The following is a 20,971-nucleotide window of genomic DNA, read 5'->3' as shown; positions in this document are numbered from 1 at the left end:
ATATTTGTTTTTCAAGAGTGAATTTCCGTATACACGCGGCGTTCTTGCTGGCGTGCACACGTGTCCAGAGGTGTTGATAGGAAGCATGCTTCAGAAAACACTGAGCCTCATTCACGAGATGCTATTAGCACAAATGTATTCTTGCCCTCTGTGGGACTTTTTAAACCCTCAGTTTGGTCTCACAGACGGGGAAGGAAAGCGTGCGACTCTTAGTGACATCACGCGCACACCTCTGGTAACACTGAGGTCTCGCCATACCTGAGTGATTGACAGTTACGAGAGGAACAACGCAGACGTCAGGAGCAAACCACGTTCAAGCTTCCACCGTCCTGACGGAAACCTGAACTGCCAAAACTGTAGTCTGGGCCGTGTACACACGACCCGAGCAGGCATCCCTTAAGCTTAAATAACTGCTCATTAGCGTGTGTGTGTGTGTGTGTGTGTGTGTGTGTGTGTGTGTGTGTGTGTGTGTGTGTGTGTGTGTGTGTGTGTGTGTGTGTGTGTGTCCCAACCTCACATTCTTCCATCTGTCTTGTATCCTGCTGCATCGGGGGATGATCTATTACTTTTCGGCAGTACCAGAGTTCAGTTCTAGAGGACTTTGGTAGTATTATGACAGATACTGCGTCCAGTCATGCGTTGACACCAAAAACAAACCCTCACGATTCGTTGTCCTTATTTTGAATAAGAGATTTACTTCCACTGAAAGCTCCTGGAAAGAGAGTTGGATTCCCTGAGACAAACGACGGACCAATGCTTTTGTCATTCATGAAGTCATAATAATATTAATGATAATAATGATAATCATGTGGGGGGCGTGGCTCAGAGGTAGAGCAGCCGTCTAGCAACCGAAGGGTCGCTGGCTCGATCCTCACTTCCCCCGGTGACCATGTCCAAGTGTCCTTGAGCAAGACACTGGACCCCTAATTGCTCCTAATGGCCCTGCGATGGACTGGTGACCCGTCCAGGGTGAACCCCGCCTCCCACCCAATGCCAGCTGGGATAGGCTCCACCCCCTCGCGACCCGTAACAGATAAGCGGTATAGAAAATGGATGGATGCAGTAAAAATACTGATTTAACAGAACGTTGAGTGAATGTCTCCCTCCCAGAAGCTTTAACCCAGCATGGAACTTCTGACTTTAAGGAGTTTTGGCAGTAGAAATACTTCATGATATTGACAGTCTTTAGTGTCTATTGTCTTGCGTTGAAAATGGCCCCGTTCCTCCAAACTGTGTCACATGATTCTGCTGACCAATCAGAGCTGTTACAGGAAGCAGCGACGTGGGAGGAGACTTGGGGAATGGAGTTTGGTCATAGATTTGCTTCTTTTTCTTTCACAAGCAGAAACATGTAATTTATCCCTTAAATGTTAGCACAACATGTATATGTACATATATACAAATATATGTGTATATATACATATATAGAAATACATGTATATATACATATATACAAATATATGTACATATACATATATACAAATACAACATGTGTATATACAATATATACACACAGTGAATAGAGAGAAGTAGAAGATTAATATGCATAAATGTAGAGTTAAGTTTGTGTGTCAAGTTGAAAAATTGCCATGAAAGAACCTGAAAGGCTTCATTTTTTAATTCCTAGTCAAGCTTTTGCTGTCACTTTGGTCGATGTCACTCAAAAGTATTATGAACAGTACCATAATACTTTCAATGGGTAGTGGTATTGTGAAGAGATCTGTTACTTTCTGATGAAAGTACTGTTGTAGTAACACCTGCCCATCACTTGTAGCTTTAGCATGAAGACAGTCAGTCAGTTTCTCCTAGATGTGGAATGATCGGCGCTGTAAAATGTTTTTAAGGGCTCCAGGCGAGCTGTGGCTGACGTTCGGTCGCATTCTGCTGTGTCATCAAATCTCAGAGATTTATGTCTTTCCCGCTTCTGTTTTGGCAACTAGTTAGATGACATTTTCCTCAGCAGAGAGAAACCAGAGAGAACATCGGGGCGAGTAACTGTCCAGCACTCCTTCAAGGTGGAGGTTTCCACCTGTGGCGAACCTGTTGACATGCACAGCAGGGATGGCGTGGGGATGTTGGCCGCCTGTGTGCCGCTCAGGAATTGCAGAGGGAATTTCCTCACCTTTGGTTCAGCCGTCCACCGAGACCCAAACCAGGAACACTGAGCCGACTCCTCTTATCAGAGCTCAAACTGCGCACCTGACTGGGCAAATATGCTTTACTTGCAACACTGCAGAACGTTTTAATAGCGATGCTGGACTGGTGCACCTAAATATAGGTCAACTATTCAATACCTACATGTAAAATATAGAGGCTGCGCCGCACGCACACACACACACTAGCGCACACACACACACACACACACACACACACACACACACATATCGGAAGCTTGTCAGAGCCTTTATGTGTCAAGCTGCTGGGGCGATGCAGCTGGTAAAATGCCATCTGGGGATTTGCAGTTTGTTTTTGTGGCCTCAAAGATCTTATTACGCCGCCGTCTGCTGACCAAGCAAAGCTCCCTGGCATCCGTGTCGTTACTCTGGATTTATGGAGCCTTGTTATTTCACGAGGGGCAAAGTCTGCTCTGATATCACGAAAAGCTACGATCAAACAGCCGTTTATAGCGGCAGGAGCCGGACGCAGCCCCAGCATTATACTGCAACCTGTTTGATAAGCTAGGAGCCTGGCCTGGAGACCCGGGAGAGGGGCGCAGCTGGCCTTCACCAGAAAGCAGCTCCAGCAGGGCCAACAGCTTTGGTCTTCAGTGGTTAAGGCATCAGAGACCGGCTGAGGTTCCCCTTTGGTCAGTCGACGGGCTTCACCCAGCTCCTCTCCTCGCTGCGCGGCGGTTAAAGCAGATCAGAGGCCGAGCGGAACCAAGACTTCTTGTTCAGCGTCTAAGCCTGTAAGAGTGGGACTAGAACCAAGTGAAAAACAAGACCAGGTCCCAGTAGTACACATCCAGACCCTGCTGGTTAGCATGGTCAGTTTGTCACAGTGTTGGGCAAGTTACTTCTAAAATTGAATATATCAGCTATTACTGCTTACTTAACAATATTACTGTCTGTGTTGAGTAATGAGTTACTGATTGCAATTCTTTTCTTCACCAAAACAAACACAAAAGTATGAAGAGGCGTTAAAAGATGGCGGCGTCTAATTCCCAACTTCCTTTGTGAGCGTTTTACTCCTAAAAACACGGAGGAGACACATTTTTATGACTGTTCAACTTGAGCGTAGCGTCAGATATATCAGGTGATGAAGAGAAAGAAGAACCGCGTATTTCTGCTTGTGAAAACATGCAAGTCGGTAACCAAATTACCCAGCATGCCTTAAGTCCCAGGCTGCATCCTGGAACGGCTCTGATTGGTTGACTTCGTCACATGATGTAGTCGTTTGCGTGGAGAAACACTAACATGCGTCCTTTTACCAATTTTTGGGGGGACTTTTGGATTGCAGTGGTTGGTTGTGGCTCTTATTTGATCAGTGAAGGGAATCCCTGAATACTAAATGCTCATCAGTAGTTTTCCGTTGTGATTCCAGTCGCATTTGTTCGTTGATCCAAAATAAAAATCCTGCTTTATTTAGGAAAACTCTAAACCAGTGGCTGTGCAGTTACGGCAAGACTGAAGTCCTTCGGTAGGTAATCACTTTTCCCGCAGCCTGTGGTGTCTCCCCCTGCTGGCTGTAAGACAGAGTACAAGTTTTAGGCCGGAATTTCGTCGGCTCTTCTTTTCAGACCTGGCCCGCAAATCTTTAAAGAAAAAGCCGCAATCGTCTGATGAGTACAGATTAAAATGACAGATAATCCTTGTCATTTCTGCATCGTCATGTCTGTGGAGGAAGCCCCCGCCAGTGACATCACTACGACCTCTGACCTACATCTACCCCTCATATAGGTCACATCAGAGCTAAAATAAGTTGCCGTATGTTGGCGAGTTATAAACAGCAACTGACCTTCTGACTTGGGTGCTATGTGATTCTCTGGTATCGTCCCGCAGGATCGCCTGAAACCCAAAACTGCACTGTCATTCCAGCGCCAGGGGGCCTGCGTGTGTGTGCGTGTGCGTGTGTGTGCGTGTGTTCTCTTCCACTTCTATCCTTCCATCATTATTCTTTCCATGTTTTTCAGACCTCCTGTCCTCCATTCCCTTCTTATTTCTTCCAACCATTCGTCCTTTCCTTGCGTCACTCTCAGCTCCCTTCTTCCTTTCTTACTGCGTGTTCCTCTTCATGACTTCTCTTTGTTTTTCCCCTTCTCTTCCCCTCTTTTAGTCCTCCCTCCTTTTTAGCCTTCCATCTCGACTGATGCTGATTGATGCAACAGTTGAAAACGGAGAGACTTCATTTTCTCTCCTCATGTTTGAGGTCAGATGCGTTCACGTGTGAGAGAGAATGAGGAAGATGAGGAGGAGGAGGCTTGTTGGTTGGGGAGATGCAGAATCTGTAGGAGGGTGAGACATGAGGGGGGAGGCGACCTTTCCCCTACATGCCACATACGGGCCGGCTTATATAAGCTGTCTTTATGTTCCTCTTACGCAACGCGGTTCTGATGCGGGATCTCGCTCGGAGTGCTGCACCTCATATATGAATCAGTGCTGTGTGACCTACATTCATATATTTACTCACATTTTTACCCGAATTTTTCACCGCCAGCTGTCAATGGACCAGAGACCTGCAGGTTGACATACTGGTCTTAGCTCTCACCGGCACGGCGAAGTCCATTTGTTTTGGTTCTGGTCCAGCACCTGAGTTGCTCGTGCTCACACTGGGTCGGTGATACTGCACAGGTATTTCATTCCTCCCCCTCCTGGAGGCTCCTGTTGCCTCCCAGGTTTGAGTGCTGGTCATCCCAGGCCCCGTCTGTGGGGAGTCTGAGTGAGTTTGCACGTCAGGTTAAAACTCCTGGCCCAGAAACTGCCTGCAGTTGTGGAGATGAGAGCTAAAATCTTCTTCTTCTTTGTAAATCGATGATCTAAATCCTTCATAGGAAAGAATGCATGGATTTGTGAGCGGCTCCTCCTTCATGTGGGTTCATTCTAGTCCCCTGGTGGCCCTCTGAGGGTGAGAGGCCAACGACACGTGAAAGCTCAGCTGCTTCCTCGCACTCGCTTGTTGAATGTTTCCCAGTTGACCCACTTCAGCGGAGCATGAATGCTGCTGCGGTTGTGTTCACACTCAAGCGTTTCATTCACACGTCAGGTATTTTTACGTGATTTCAGGGCATCTCTGCCACTAAAAAAGCTCCTCGTGGGTGCGTGAAGTTAAAAACCGCTTTCAAAGACGCTAAGAGACTCGGAACACATCTCTGTCGCCAGCACAAACCCGTGGAACATCAGCGCTTTCAAAGCACAACCTTGGACCGCAAATGGCGCTTATCTGTAAAATAACTGAGCGCCTGCTTCTGGGAACGCCGGCGCAGTGCTACAGTTTTGGATTTCGACATGAAAGCCAATATTTTGAGTCTTTCTGTAACCAGAAAAAGCAACTTTTATCTAAAGCTAACAGAGCTGCACTGATGACTCAGGTTGTTTTACAGTGGGCGTGCAGACTCAACCAGAACAGATGAGACTTTAAACAAACACTCTCTGACCCACAGGAGGGGAGATCCTGGGAAACATCCCAGATGGAGAGGAAGCTTTGGCCAGATGTGGCTGGTCTATTAATAGCTGCCAGAGTTCCAGGTGACAGGTTGAACAAACTGTTCCTGCGTTCACTGGAATAAATCTTTCCTTTGTTTGCTTTTGACTGGCGTGGACATCGGACTCGGCACCGCCGGCCGCTCCCTCCCTCGTCCATCCCTCCACACCCCCCCCCCCCTCCCCAGGTGGCGCTCTTCTCTTTGTTTAGCCAAATAAGACGTGTCCCAGTTCAACTTTACATATCAGTGCCATGAAAGACAGGAGCTACCACTGTGAGCACAGTGAGGACCAGAACCCCGCTGAGGGCCAGTCCATCATTCAGCAGAAAAACAGTGTGGATGAAACAGAAATGACGCTGGTTGGCTTCACCCTCCGGTGACTGTTTACCGAAACGAATTGATGGTTTACCACCACAATTGTATTTAATATGTAACAGTCAGTTTGTATTCACTGGGAACAAAATCATACATATGAAGGAACAGATTTATAAGATGTAGATTTACCATGAAGAAGAAGTCAAGTCAGGTTTATTTGTACGGCGCCAAATCACAACCAAAGTTCTGTCCTGACTCTGTCCAAGTACAGCAGGTCCAGCACCTCCCTCCTTCAATGAACCTCCACCCAACAATTCTCCATCAGCAAGCACATCCTGCAACAGCAGCCACCAGAACCTTCCTTTACCAGGCAGGAAGGTGGAGCTGGTCCAGGATCAGTGGGGACGGAGAGAGAGCAGGAGAGCAGGACAGAGACAAAGACAGAGAGACAGAAGGAAAGAGAGGGACAGAGATGAAGAGAGAGAGAAAGGGAAGAGACTGATGGACAGACAAGGACGTGAGCAGGTGGAGCTACGGGTGGCAGCTTGAGCCTCTTCAGGTCTGCAGCCTCCTCCAGCAGCGCCCAGGATCTGGGATGAGGGGAGAAGATGAGTTAGTAACACATAAGAGTATGATTTATATATGACACATATAGGAGGACAGAGAGGAGGAGAGAGAAGCCCAGTGCACCATGGGAGATCCCCTGGCAGTTTAAGCAGCCCTAACTATAAGCCTGATCAAAGGGGAAGGTCTTGAGTCTGCTCTTAAAGGTAGAGAGGGTGTCTGCATCCCGGACCGCAACTGGGAGGCGGTTCCACAAGAGGGGGGCCTGATGGCTGAAGGCTCTGGATGCCATTCTACTGTTAGAAACTCTAGGGACTACAAGTAACCCTGGAGCGAAGGGTTCTAGCTGGGTAATAGGGGACAAGGAGCTCTGTCCGGTATGAAGGAGCCTGATTGTTGAGGACTTTGTATGGTAGAAGGAGAATTTTGAATTCTATTCTAAATTTGACAGGGAGAAAGAAGACTTGGCTCCTTCCTGGTTTTCATCCAAATCAATTTTCTAAAGTACGACCCTGTTTCTTTGGTCTGACGGTGCAAAATAAAAAAATAAAAAAAAGTACTTCCACAGCCCTGTTTTATGGCGACATCGTGCTAACAATAAAGTCCATACTGCTTTTGTTCTATCCATCCATCCATCATCCATCCATTTTCTCCCGCTCATCCTGTTAAGGGTGGCGGGGGGTGGAGCCTATCCCAGCAGCCGTCGGGTGAGAGGCGGGGTTCACCCTGGACGGGTCACCAGTCCATGGCAGGGCCAACACATAGAGACAGACAACCATTGGCTCTCCCAGCCACGCCTACGGTCAATTTAGAGTCTGGATTAACCTGGTCCCTCTTGATGTCTTTGGACTGTGGAGGAAGCTGGAGTACCAGAGAGAACTCAGCAGGAACAGGGAGAACATGCAGACTCACCCAGAAAGACCAGCCGGGGCTCCACCCACACCCTAACCACTGCTCCACCACGCCGCCTCACAGTAAAAAAAAAAATTGCCAATCGGCTCCTACCATAACATGAAAATTGAGCTTGTCTTTCCTGAACATTGGCGATGTATTTAGTGAGAATCTGCAGTCGCTGCGAATGCGCTAACAGGTGTAAATGCACTATGGCTCAATTTCTGAGGAATGAAAATGTGGCAGGCTGGTTTTCGGAGGTCGGACAAGCAAGTTTGGTGCAAACCGAGTGAAGCCACAACTTCCCTCAATGGTGCCACCGAAGCATGGCTGTGTTACGGTTGTGAATGTGGATGTGTGCAGGTGGGTTCCCTTGTTAATGCCTGCCTGTAGCGATGCTACCTTTTTAAATTGATGTCTTTTTTGCACAGCACTTGTTTTCCTTGTATGTGTTACCAAGACACAAAGATGAAGGTAAAACTGTGGGAGGAGATCAGTTTGATAAGTTTGGTGATGATGACCACTTTGGTTCCCGTACTGCAGCCTTTTGGTGGAAGTTTCAGACTTGCAGCTCCTACAGCAAAGTTGTTACAGGTTGTTGTTTTTTTCAAATTACGAATCATTTTTTTAAACTTCAGAAAGTTGAAGTCGCAGCAGCAGAGCTGTCCAGGCCGGGGTGACGACGACACACAGGACACGGTTCTTCCTCTTGCCTGTCTAATAACCGGCGCGGTGATGTAACGTGTGTGCTGATTGATGGGCTTGACCTCTCCGTCCATCTGTCTCTTTCTAGGATGTCGACCCTGTAGGTCAGCGACCCCGCAGACACGAACCACAATGAGCACCGTCAATGCTCCTGCCTGCCTGCTCGCCCGAAACCACTTCTATAGAAGTACGACCACACACACACACACACACACACACACACACACACACACACACACACACACACACACACACACACACTCACACACCATTTTTTTTAGCGCTGAATTTCACAAAATATTTGAAGAGGAACAAAGATTATTTGGAGTGGTGTGGAGGCACGTGTTTGCTTCATGGCTGCCAGGAACCGCAGGAACATTTTTAAGAACACGTCAGCGTCGGTTGAGCCTTTGACCTTGTGGTCTGTTTGTCTTTGTGCCAGTGACGGACGGATCCCTCGCTGTGATTGGGGATATTCGTGACAAGTGCCGTTTAGCTTAATTAGCCTCATTAGCTGATTCGTTCAGCAGAGAATAAGAAAACAGGCAAGATGTTCACTCAGAAAGTTTGTTTCTCACGTGATTTTATTTTATTAAATCCCCCACAAAAGCAACAGTGTGACATCATCATCAGGTATGGGGCGGGACGCTCACACTGGAACTGGAGGGTTGTCTGGTTCTACAGCGCGGTTGTTCCCGCTGTTGAGCGAGTGAACGAACACTGAGGTGTGGGACTTCTGACTTGGTTAATGTCGTTCATTTACAGCGGAAAAACACAGAGCAGGAGAGCCGAGAGCGATGAGTCACCGCCGGTCCTTCCAGCTGACGCACGCGAATGTTTAACTGAGTGAGAGCTCCTCTTCGTTTGTGCTCCTGAATGTCGAAGAACTTGATTTATTAGACTAAATTGAACAGTTTAGAGAAGAGCCAGGGAACGGACGCAGCTGCAGCTCTTCTCCACAGGCAAACCCCTCCGCTGCTCCAGTGTGGAGGCAGCTAGCAGGGAACCGTGGGTCTTTCGTCTGAAGTATTTTGGGACTCGTGCAGTAAAACACCAAAGTGAAAACACACTCTGTGCCCACTTCCCACTTCTCTGTCACGCATTACACAGAAACGCCACAAAGCTCAGTCTCAGCGCTGAGTCAGCGACGATGAGTCAAACAAACACGCATAAAAACACCCACAAAACATGAGTCACCTGCGACAGCCGTCTGTGAGTGAAATCATGATGTCATAAATACAGTGTGACCTCACAGTTGAGGAAGACATGACAAGAGAGGGAGGTTCCCCATTGTCTGGTCTGGTCCCCGATCTTAAAACGTTCTGTTCCTCTGACCAGGCTCATCTTGATACGTGTGACTAAACTACAGACAACCGAGTGCAGCTTCTGTCGGCGTGTCGTCAAACGCTTGCGTGTCGTTCTGGATGTCGACGCGGTCGTCTCATTTGCTCCTCCAGGTGGTGCTGAGGAGAAACTGGAGTAGTGCCTAGAACATTCCGAACTTGGACAAGCTCGCCTCGAGAGATCAGCGAGAGGAAATGCTTGTAGTGCACGTGTTGGTGCAAACATGGACGCTGCAGTTGAGAAGCTCAGATGAAGGGATGGGTTCTTCCCCTGACACGTAGGAGGCCGATGAACCCGTCGGGTCCTGATCTGCTCTTTAAATGAGAACACGACTCCTATTGTTCATCGTCCTCAGACAACAAGGCAGAGACCCGTCTCTCCTCCACACTCCTGTAGGGAGCTGGGACCCACGCTAGTTAGCTTAGCACAGCGACTGGCAGTGGGTGGGACGTGTTCGTGACAGGTTCTCTCTCTCCCTCAGACTTGCCGCCCAGCACGCAGCAGATGAAGCCTGTTTTCAGCTGTCAGAAGGACTCCGTCAGACACACACAGAGGCAGGTCACCCTCTGGGTCACCATGGCAACACCTACTGGTACACACACACACACACACACACACACACACCACTGGATATAAATCTCTGCTATAGCAGCTGTTCTGTTTGCTTTCAACGCCAGTCCACCCTCATCAAAAAAAAAGGCGGAGGGGTTAAAGGTCGCATTCTACCCTGTTCAGAGAGGAAAAGCCTCAATTGGGGCGCCCGTTTTTAACGTCGGTCAGCAGTGGTGGGTTGTCTCCATAATCTGACATCAGCGTTCTTGGTTCAAACCCAGAAAGGCGCTGCTCTGGAACCGGTCCCCCTGACAGTTTTCACTCTCCATAAATGTGCTGTACATACAAGCAGTGGGGGAAGAAGTACGCAGTTCTTTTACTCATGTCAAGGTAAAAATACCCCAATGGTACTGTACTCTGGTAAAAGTAAAAGTCTACAAAATTCTACTTAAGTGTAAGTAGAGAAGTACTTGAAGTTGAGGTAGCGTTCAGAGCGTGAGAGCAGCTGGTGTGGTTCCACTGTGGTTCCACACGTAGAAACCAGAAAGCCTTCAAATGATTGTGACAAGCACAGGTTTGTTTTTTAATGGAAAAACAAAAAAAACAAAAAACACTCGGAGGAAAATGATTACGTGCTGCACTCAGGTGGAACGAACAGGTGTGTTAGGGAGCACACGAGACACGCCCACTTGCTCAGGAACTGGGTCAAACTCAGCAGCTGGAGGGAGGAACCAGACTTGAGTAAACCAGGTCAAGTTTAACCGGATGTGACATAAAAATGCAGCGTTTACGTCGTTCTCCTCCTGCCGGCAGGAACAGTGTCATATGTGGAAAGAACCTGACTTCCTTCTTGTGCTGCAACCTCTTGAATCCACCGACAAATCAGGCCAAAAGGCTCTCAAACACCAGGGAGGGAGTTGGTCGACACAAAACCGCTCATCGTACCGCCAAACCTTGGAAAGGGAAAAGCACATTCAGACCTACAGAATTCCTTGAGTTGAACCAAAGATTACAGTTGAAAAAACAAAAAAGTTTAGTGAAGCTCAGTTCTTGTCTTGGTTGAATTTAGGGACCTCATAGGGTTCAAAAGGACTTTTAACCTGTCAAAATTGTTTGATTCGGAGTCATTTTTTGCGTGGGTGTTGTAGGCTCCGTTACCTGGGATCCCAGTGTTCAGTATTCCAGTGGAACGTTTCCTTAGGAATCTTCTGTTGCTCAAAAACACATCATGACTTGGTTTAATTTCCAAGGCGACACAAAAACCAGACATGCTGTCTGTATCGTAACTTTCATTCGAAACAAATACATTTTTTTACTCTGCAGTAAAAATCATCATGTAAAATGGAGAACCCTGAGAACATCTCTCGAACTGCTGGAATTTCTGGAAAATTTTGACTGTTAACTTGAGAGACGACAAGCTCCTGAGATGTTAAGTTTTCATGCCTCTCCTACATAGGAGTGTTTGTCTTCTTCTACTCACTGGATGACTCTTGTCCTCCCAGGACTACCAGGTTGCGATGCAACCAGAGGATTATGGATCAACGTCGTCTGCGGCTCGTCTTCTCCTCTGACCTCTACCTCCAAACCCAGCAGCCCAGCTGACCGGGGGCCCAAGTAGCGAGACCCGTGTCAGGGGTTCTTTGACCTCTTGCTGCTCAGGATTTGACGACCTGAGACAAACGAACACAAACAGAAAGAGACATTCAAACATGCCTGCTGCCACCGGGCCGGCCCCTCGGTCCTGGGCAGGACGAAACCTTCCGGGTCACAAAGAATCTTTTTAAAAAAAAAGTTTTTGTAACATGGAAAAGCCGCTCAACTCAGATGTGGATGTTGCAGGGTGGTGTCAGAGGTGGAGAGCTGTGAGAGGGTGTTTGGGTCGTGTTTGTTACGATCTCAAGTTCAGAGGAGCAGCGTTTCACACACGTGTGCTCTGTGGCGTGAAGTCGAGGGTCAGGGGTGAAGAAATCCTTCTGCTCCACAGTGAGATATCTACATACTGACTGATCTTGTTTCTGGAAATAACACATCATGCAGTACTACACCAGTTTGACTTCCCCTTACAGTAACACTAAAGCATGGCTGCCCAAAGTGAGGCCAGAGGGCCAAATTTGGCCCACCACAATGTTTGATTTGGCCCAACGGATGTAATAAATAAATAGATAAATGAGTAATAACACCCTCAATGATGACACAAATTCCCTCCATCCATCCATCCATGTTCCCCCTCTTCTCCTGTTCAGGGGGGTGGGGGTGGAGCCTATCCCAGCAGCCCTCCCCTGCACAGGTCCCCAGTCCATGGCAGGGCCAACACATAGAGACAGACAACCATTGGCTCTCCCAGCCACGCCTACGGTCAATTTAGAGTCTGGATTAACCTGGTCCCTCTTGATGTCTTTGGACTGTGGAGGAAGCTGGAGTACCAGAGAGAACCCAGCAGGAACAGGGAGAACATGGAGACTCACCCAGAAAGACCCCGTGCTGCAGCCGGGGCTCCACCCACAACCTTCTTGCTGGGGGGCCACAGTGAGGACCACTGCTCCACTGTGCCGCCAATGACACAAACTAAACAAGATAAATAAAACTGATTGGTTCGTGTGTATGTGTGAGTGTGTGTCTGTGTATTTGTACTTATACTCTGCTACATTGTTATTGCACTACTTTGATCTGAGCCTGTCTGTCACTCATTGAAGACACAACCGGAGCAACATGAGTGAAACACACACCACCGGAACATGACCTTTAGGGGTCAGAGGTTCCAGGCTTGAACTCTCTAAAGAACTGGAATACGCAAACATCACATTCAGTGTTTACTTTTACTTTTGATACTTCAGTAGCTGTAGAGAAGTATTTGATATCCACTTACTGGGGCAGAGTTTTGAACAGAGACTTTTGCCTGAGCACTATTTTCTGTGAGTATTTCTTGTTTTATTTGAATAAAAGAACTCTGTACTTCTTCCATGTCAGTGGACTTTGTGGCACCTCTTTGAATCAGAGGGACTTACATGGACCCCCCCCCCCGCCTCCCCCTTCTTCCTCCTCCTCAAGATGTCTGCTGTGTCCATGCCCGACCCAACACTGCTCAGCGGCTTCACCTTGTCTTTGCTTTCATTGTTGCGCTCGTCTGAACCAACACGTACAGGAAGGACTCCCACCCAGGTTCCGTCCTCACTGCTGCGCTCAGAACGACTCTGCAGCAGCAAAAACACACCAGAGAATTCAGAGAGAAGTTTAGAGAGTGAAAACGGCAAAAGACAAACAAAAACTGTCCACGGCGACAGTTTTCTTTTCTGAAACTGGACAGAGACGGTAAGACGCTGAAGAGGAGAGGAGGCCATCAGCGGGTGCCACGGCGACTTCTTCACGCCCACTTCTCCATGACCCTCCACGCACTCAGTGACCTGGAAAAACTGCAGAGTGGGACGACGACCAGCCGCTGGGCTCTTCAAATGAGCCACACAACAAATCCTCTTTTCACCCTTTCGACTCGGTCATGCAGAGGGGCTGCAGCGCTTCCCTTTGTTTGTCTTTCCTCTGTCTCATAGAGACCGGCCGAGTGAATGGCGCTTACACAACCCTATTTTACTGTTAACGGGGAAAATCCTGGCGTCAGGATTTATGCTGTCCTACAGTCAGCAGGGAGAGTTTTCTCAACATGTCAGGAGAACTTTTATTCAAGGCTGAAAGGTTGTGTGGCGTTGGCTCTTCTGGTCATCAGCTCCTGGTTCCAGTATGAGCCGGATGGGGGTGGGACGTCAGGACCTGGTCTGGTCAGGAGCTCCGTCAGAGGCGGTTGAAGGTGGAGGCGTTTCATTTACAGTCTGTTCAGCACAGAGGTCACAGGTCACAGGTCAGGCTGGTAGTCATCGAGCTCTCAATCCAGATTAGTTATGATTCTCTAGTCCTGGAACTTGAGATCGCTCAGCTTTCACCATCAGCAGTCAGTCACCGTTAGCATCAAGCTACAAAAACGTGTCTGGCCCTTTCTGTAGTTAATTATCTCTTGAACATCACAACTTGTGTTTGTCTGTGGCCCCAAGCCCAACATTAGGTTTCAGTGTTGGCCCTCCAAAGGGAAGTTCAGGCACCTCTGCGTTGGACTTGTAATTCTGAGGGTAAACGTGTCGTCAGTTTCTCTCCCTTTAAATGCAAGAACTCGGAGAAAGAAGCGTTTCCATCCTGGAAGGAGAAACCTCTCAGCTGTAGAAGGAGGCGCAGAGCTGAGCCAGAAAGTTCTGTAACCCACAGACATGGCGGTTTCCAGATGCGTGTTTAAACATGGAGCCACTGGTTACGTAACACAACCTCAGACCGAGTTCACTGCAGCAGCAGCGGAAGCGTTGGTGGAAGCTCCCTAGAGAGCCGCTCTCTCCGTGTTTACTCTGGTCCTGGATCAGCCCAGGCGGCCACTCCTTCCCTAGCAAACACACAGAGCCTCTCTGCCGCCGCCGCCGCCGCCACTGCCAACTTCTTTTAGGCCCATCCCAACCTACAGCTGTTCAATCACTCCCTATGTTACATAAACCCATCTCACAGAGCTGAGTGACAGCTGCCTTCAATAAAAGGTTCTTACACGGTTCCTTAAAGGGCGAGTTCACCCAAAGAGGAACATCCAGTCAGCGTCTACTCACCCGCACCCGCACAGAGGACCGGCTGAAGTTCTTTTACAAGAAGGATGAAGCTGTTGTTAGGATATCACCTGTCCTTTCGTATGAGCAAACCTGGTTTTCTGTTCACTGAAGTGTCATCTTTGACTCAACCATCCCCGCCAGGCCGATTCAAGCTCTGCCAAAGCATTTTCAAGCTCTCCAGGACCCAACAAGAGAAAAAACATCTCCAGGTCAGCAGTGTTCATACCGAACGGCGGCCTGCATGTTTCTGCGGCGTACAGATACGTGAGCTCCAGCTCAGATCCTCAGGTTCCACCCAGGTTTCACTCGTTCTAGACCACATCTGGGTCTCTGAAGGGGGAAGAGTAAACCAAAACTGAAAAAAAAAAGTGTCTCCAACCCAAAGACGTAATCGTCAGTATTTCCGAGCAAAGAAAAATCATCTCTTTTGTTCCTTCAGTTTTGGGATTTAAAATGTATTTTAGAACCAGGCACATCTTGTGGCCTGTCATTTTACTGAGGGAGCAAGTTGGATCTCATGGCATCAAAATGTCTAAGTTGAGGGGACAACTTTTATTCTGTGGCCTCAAAATAGTTTCCTCACACCAGCATCTTGTTTTCGCCTCCACGGCTGCTCCGGTTTCTCACCTCAGAAATCGTTTTAGACCTGCGGCATCTGTCACTCAACCGCTAGTTTCAAGCATTTTTCAAACCTTAAAAATTCCCCATTGAGTGTTTTGAGGAAGCCCAGCCCCTGAGGGGACCCGGTTCACAGACTCATCTTTCAGGATCGTGATGGTTTCGTGGCGTGTTCACCTTCGGTCCGTTTTAGTCGCGTGTCTTGCTTGTTAACCTCCAGACCCTCCCTGCCTCTACGGTATCAACGCTGGCGTCAAAATCAACAAACACACAATTCCACCTTCAAGGTGTTCTGCTGCTTGGCGTTCACGTCTGAGGAGAACAAAGAACTGGAACCCACGCGGATCTTTAGGCTGCAAGAGTCTATTTTATTGCGTTTGCAATCACAGGTTGACAGAGGTGAAAAACGGGTAACAAAGGCATGTGGGTGTGAATGCACCAGCGTGTCTATGCATCACAGTGTTACGAACACCAAACAGTACAAATGTTAAAAAAAAATAAGTACAACAAATAATAAAATGTTCCTTAGGTGCTTTGTAGAGCAGAGAACTCAACAGTTGCGTCTTCTCTTTTTTTTTAATTTTCTTTTTGGTTGTCAATACAAAACAAAGTTACAAAACGAGGCAGCCTATACTACAATGAATGATTAAAAAAACTAATAAGGTTGTAAACGGGACATCCTCCCGTCACCTAGCGTTGGTCGTTGGTCGCTTCCTCAGGTGCAGGCTGGGTCAGATAAGACTGCAGGATCAGGAAGGGGTGGGGCTTCCTGCGTCGCTGCTCTCACTCACCTGGCGTTGCATCACCATCTCCCTGGCAACGCAGGTGATTTGACCATTGGTCACTGCACCTGGAACCCCCACCCTAGGAGAGATAACAGGGATCTCTGGTCAGATGAGCAGAAGCCACGAGGTCTTCCAGCTGCTGATGGCCAGGAGCTAACGCACGGGGATGCTAGCTTCCTGCCAGGCTACAAATATACCTCATCCCTGCTTCGCTAACTTCCTGTTGGACTACAAAGGTGACTCTTCTGAGAGTCTATGATGATCAATATTTAATAACAGGGACTGTTAGTGAATGAGTTAGCAGTTAGCAGTGTGTGTGTGTGTGTGTGTGTACCTCTGCTGTGCCTCCTCAGTCAGAGGGGTCATCCCCGGCTGCTTCCCAAAGAAGAAACTGGACCACCAATGGCCCGAGTCCTGCTTGGGGAGCCCTGCAGACACAAAATGAAGACATACGTGTTAGGGGCGTGTTCAGCCGTAGCCCTGAGAACAGGCGTGCTGCACAGTTACAAACGCTATCAAGCCTCAACTCTGATGACCCGACAAATCTGCTAGATGCTGGCTGTTGATGGGAGGACTTCTGACCTCCAGGATGAGGATGATGTCATCAGAATAAAGTGAAAAAGTTTTATTGATGTAAAATGTCAATGTAGCCATTACAGAACTGACCTCAGCTGTGTGTGTGTGTGTGTGTGTGTGTGTGTGTGTGTGTGTCTCAGTTGAAGCCTGCACTTCTGAGACGGCTCTGCTGGTTTGAGTGTGTAGCTGCAGGTTTACTGGGGAAGTCAGCAGATTAAACGGTGCTGGTTTGTGTGTGTGATAAACACTACCCTTATCAGGACCTCTAGTCCTCGTGGGGAACAAAGAACAGTCATAATGTGGGTTATGAGGTTGGGTTCAGGTTGGGGTTTGGACTAGGATTAGGGTTAGGGTTGGGGTTAGGCTGTCCACGTGAATGCAAGTCAATGGATTGTCCAAATAAGGACATGCCTGAGTGTGTGTGTTTGGCAAGTCTGACACGTTCTCGTGATCCCCCGGCCCTGAGCAGACAGAAACTGAACTTGGCGGGTCCACACTGATGACTCAGCAGGTCTGAGGCAACAGCAGCCTCACACACAGCAGCCATGCCGTTATAAGGAAGTCTGGCAAGACCAGCGAGAGGTGACGCAACCTCCAGCTATGAAACCACTTTTAGGAAATGACTGTCCAGACAGGAAGAGAGGCGGTTCTTGGTTCTGGGTACCCAAACCTGGTTTCAGCTTCAAGTCTGAACTGTCCCCCCTCCTGCGTGTCACACTCACCTGGATGGTGAGGGATGACCTCTCCACTGTACTCCGAACTGCCACAGGAGCTGCTGCTGGACGTAGAGCCGATGCGCCCTGCAGACGCAGAGAAGGAGCAAGATGAGGTCAGCGAGCGCATGGTAACCCCCCCCCCCCATCCATGAAAGGCGCTGCTGCACGGGTGCTGACACGTCGTACACATGCAGGGAGCCGCTGAGTCTGTCTGTTTACTGCTCCTCAAACAGTCACACCGCATCCACACTGCCCCCCATTGTTCAACGTGGTATTGCAACGTGTTAGCAGAGCAGTCGTTTCTGGTGGCAACCCAACAAACGCAAAAACCCTAAGACTACAAACACGAGCGGCCCTGAAGGGACAGTCTGCCGTGGAGGATGCTGAGAACAGGAAGGGTGTGAGCAGCACTTCCTGTTGGAAGAGGAACAGAGCTGAAAAGAACCTCACGTGACCTCCTTACAGGAGAGGTCAGCAGACCCGAGGGGCTGACAGTTGCACTCTGGGTAGTGTAGGTTTTCACTAGGAGGGAGACCCAGGCCGACCCTAACAGCTACGTGGCAGGTTGAAGCTCATTGTGGATGTTTTTACGTTCTGGTGGACCGGCGCAGTAACGTGAGGGCGGGGTCATTGAGGCCACTGTGCACAGGTGGGCTAAGAGACTCACTTCGGTAGTAGTCAGTGGTCGCCACTAGAGAACCGCCTGCTGGAATAGCTGCCATTCTGCTGTCGTCGGTCGCTGTACGATGTGCTTGATGGAAACCTGGAGGGGAGAGGAACACACACACACACACACACGATTTATAATGTTACAATTTCTCATACAATGACTTCCATCTTAATAAACGTCTGATCTCATTTCCCCCGGGTATCGACCTGCCAGGGCGAGTGGTCTAGATTCAGTCCTCTTAGCCAATCAGATCCTCTTCTAACTCAGTTTTACTAACAGACCAACCAGATTTTCAACACCTGAAGGAAATATTCACGATCATTTATCATGTCTGAATTCTTGCTTGTGTTGTACGTCGCTTTGGACAAAAGCGTCTGCTAAATGAAACTGTAGAATTGTAGAATTTATTCTGTGAAACTCGCGTTTACACCTGAAAGTCAGAGATCGGGTCAAACTCTCCTGTGACAGGCCATAAATAAATGATATTACTATGGTATGCAGGTATTTGAGAAGGAATCCCAGGGTTTTTCCTGTATGTCTGGACTTTTATCTTTTCCAGGCTTCTTCCTGACATTCCCGACCCACGCGCCTTTGCTCGTCATTCCTGATTTATTGCCTGCTGTCTACATCCCACAGAAGCCTGAGCCATGAAAACGTGGTCCCTCTGTAAGCACAACAGACTCACTTCACATCTGGAAACCTCTGCGCACTTCCCTTCTAAGATCCAGGGTTTTTGGTTCGGTTTATTTCAATGAGGATGAATAAAAAGGTGAGAACTCTCGTCTCAGGCTCGTCAATTCTCATCTCGATGCTTCCACAAACACGCGCGCGCGCTCCTGCCTGCCTCACACGGCCGTTTCGTGACCAACGTTTTTGTTTGTTTTTTTCCGGATCATCGAACAACCCGATTGATCATGTTGGGACATGTCACTGGTTATCACACAGACACGCCGATCACGTCTCACCACCAAAACAACCCCCAACGGTCCGTGTACCCACTGTTTTTGTCCTCTACGCGATGACGTCACTTGTCTTGTTTACAGATGTTGACGGTCTCTGCGACAAACCGACATTTAACGCGACAAAAAGCGCCGATAAAACAAGGAACCTAAATCCACTGGATGTGTGTGTGTGTGTGAGAGAGAGAGAGAGAGAGAGAGAGAGAGAGAGAGAGAGAGAGAGAGAGAGAGAGAGAGAGAGAGACCGTCACCGGGGACGGTAACGTAGATGTTTTGTCCCCTGACAAAGACAAGGCGGAGACCGTTTTCACCCCAACAACAATCCGCTATCATGAACCGTCCAGTGCCCGTGACGTGCTGACACCGGGGGTGGTCTGGCTGGTGGTTCTGGATCAGACCCTGAACACAACAGGAAGTGACTGAACACCCGAACGTCTTCACCGTTCTTTGATAGAACCAAGCCTCGATGCAGCTGTTAGCGCGTTAGCATGCTAGCTCGCCCCCTCAGACACCCACCAGCCAGCACGGAGGAACCACCATTTTCTCCCCTCCATCCCGGGGATGAGTCTCACCTTGTAGTGACCCAGACGGGGCTCGATGTTCGGTAGCACCGATTCAACTCAGTCAGCGCGGCTGGGGGAGGAAACGCTAGGCGACGGGGCCCATTTGAAAAGAAGTTTTGGGTAAATAGAACCCTCCAAGGTCCCGACGGAGATCAGCGATGCTCGTTGTTGGGCGGGGACCGCGGCTCGCGTTTTTATTGAGAGAGCTGGTGACGCGAGGTCTGGTGGGCGGGGCTAAGAGCACTTCAGGGCAGGTCCCGGGACTTTGGAGGCTGCCTTCTTTGCTTTTATAAGTTGTGAGCCTGAAGCCTCAACCCCCTCTTCTGTATCTTTTTTGTGTAGTTTCTGTTCTTTTTCTCCTTCTTCAACATGACACTTGAAGCAGGTTTACTGCATTTTACTGCACGTAAGCGCCCAATGTTGACTTTATTTGTAAGACTCATTTGGCATCTATCTATCTGTCTGTCTGTCTATCTATCTATCTATCCATCTATCTATCTATCTATCCATCTATCCATCTATCTATCTGTCTGTCTGTCTATACATATATATGTATATGTATATATATATATATATGTATATATATGTATATATATATACATACACACACACATATATACACACACACACACACACACACACATATATATATATATATATACACACACACACACACACACACACCTCTTCTGGTACCACTTCTGGTTCAAGAGCTTTTCTTCTTGAATATTCTCAACGTGATTATAATAGTTGTTTCCATTATACACAAATGCACTAAACTGGAGCAACCTCAACTGAACCACTCTCTCTATAAAATGTCGGGATTTAAGAACTTTTTTAAATGATTTTAATTTTAAAAAGTGGCCCTGCGTAATTTCCTAAAACATTTCAAGGCCCGAAATTTGCCATTTTCAAACTTGATTTTTGGGTTTTCATGGCCGTACCATCGCTGAGGATTCTACACTCCGAGCAAGCAGCTCCCTCTGGTGGAACAACGTGGTGATTGCAGGCTTCATCAGCCGAGCGTGTGTTAGTGCGTGACAAACATTCCGCTAGTTTTAATTAGTTTCCGGTGTAATTTAAAGAGGTCCACACGCCTGTTTCTGACCATCAACTCCCGCAAACTTTTGTGAAGATACTTTCAGGTTCTGGAGTCTAGCTCGTAATTATCAAAACGGATAAAGAGGACGTGTTAGCAAGAAAGTAAGAGGAGACCAACATACTACTATTAAATATCTATCACTACCAGGCAGTAGTATAAATATATAAATACTCATATATCCCTCCAGTCACCGTCCCTGGTGGTCTAGTGGTTAGGATTCGGCGCTCTCACCGCCGCGGCCCGGGTTCGATTCCCGGTCAGGGAACACCTTTTTAATTGCATGCCTTTCGTCAAACTTCGTCAAGATTGTAGTTTGTGTCTGTTCTTTAAAAAAAAAAA

At 48.2% G+C, this 20,971-nt stretch overlaps 1 protein-coding gene, 1 long non-coding RNA gene and 1 other non-coding gene across 4 annotated transcripts in view; 2 read left to right on the top strand and 1 right to left on the bottom strand.

Moving 5' to 3' along the window:
• Window positions 1-18,641, top strand: part of LOC147255417 (uncharacterized) — a 19,843-nt gene extending 1,202 nt beyond the window's left edge. Inside the window, exons 2-4 of one of the 2 annotated variants that reach the window (XR_015117830.1) lie at window positions 8,205-8,303; window positions 9,942-10,052; window positions 18,568-18,641. This is a non-coding gene — a long non-coding RNA (uncharacterized LOC147255417). Of the gene's footprint in view, window positions 1-8,204; window positions 8,304-9,941; window positions 10,053-11,514; window positions 12,963-18,567 lie in introns of those variants that run through there. The other variant, XR_015117829.1, reaches the window with a different exon arrangement.
• ppdpfb (pancreatic progenitor cell differentiation and proliferation factor b) lies at window positions 15,794-19,716 on the bottom strand. The gene is made up of 5 exons (XM_086213132.1): window positions 19,540-19,716; window positions 18,006-18,101; window positions 17,345-17,422; window positions 16,381-16,474; window positions 15,794-16,125 (listed from the first exon to the last, which is right to left on the bottom strand). Exons 2-5 carry the CDS (start codon window positions 18,058-18,060, stop codon window positions 16,011-16,013), a joined length of 342 nt encoding a protein of 113 aa, XP_086069258.1. The 5' UTR covers window positions 18,061-18,101; window positions 19,540-19,716; the 3' UTR covers window positions 15,794-16,010.
• Window positions 19,717-20,825: 1,109 nt separating this feature from the next.
• Window positions 20,826-20,897, top strand: trnae-cuc (transfer RNA glutamic acid (anticodon CUC)). The gene has a single exon. It is a non-coding gene; the product is annotated as a tRNA-Glu (tRNA).
• Window positions 20,898-20,971: the final 74 nt, after the last annotated feature.

Source organism: Aulostomus chinensis, chromosome 9, assembly GCF_037954235.1.
Source record: "Aulostomus chinensis isolate RoL2024-O1b breed Wild chromosome 9, RoL_Achi_v1.0, whole genome shotgun sequence".
In the NCBI taxonomy this organism is placed as follows: Eukaryota; Metazoa; Chordata; class Actinopteri; order Syngnathiformes; family Aulostomidae; genus Aulostomus; species Aulostomus chinensis.
Note: the sequence above shows the minus strand (reverse complement) of the source record. Positions and strands in the feature narration are given on the sequence as shown.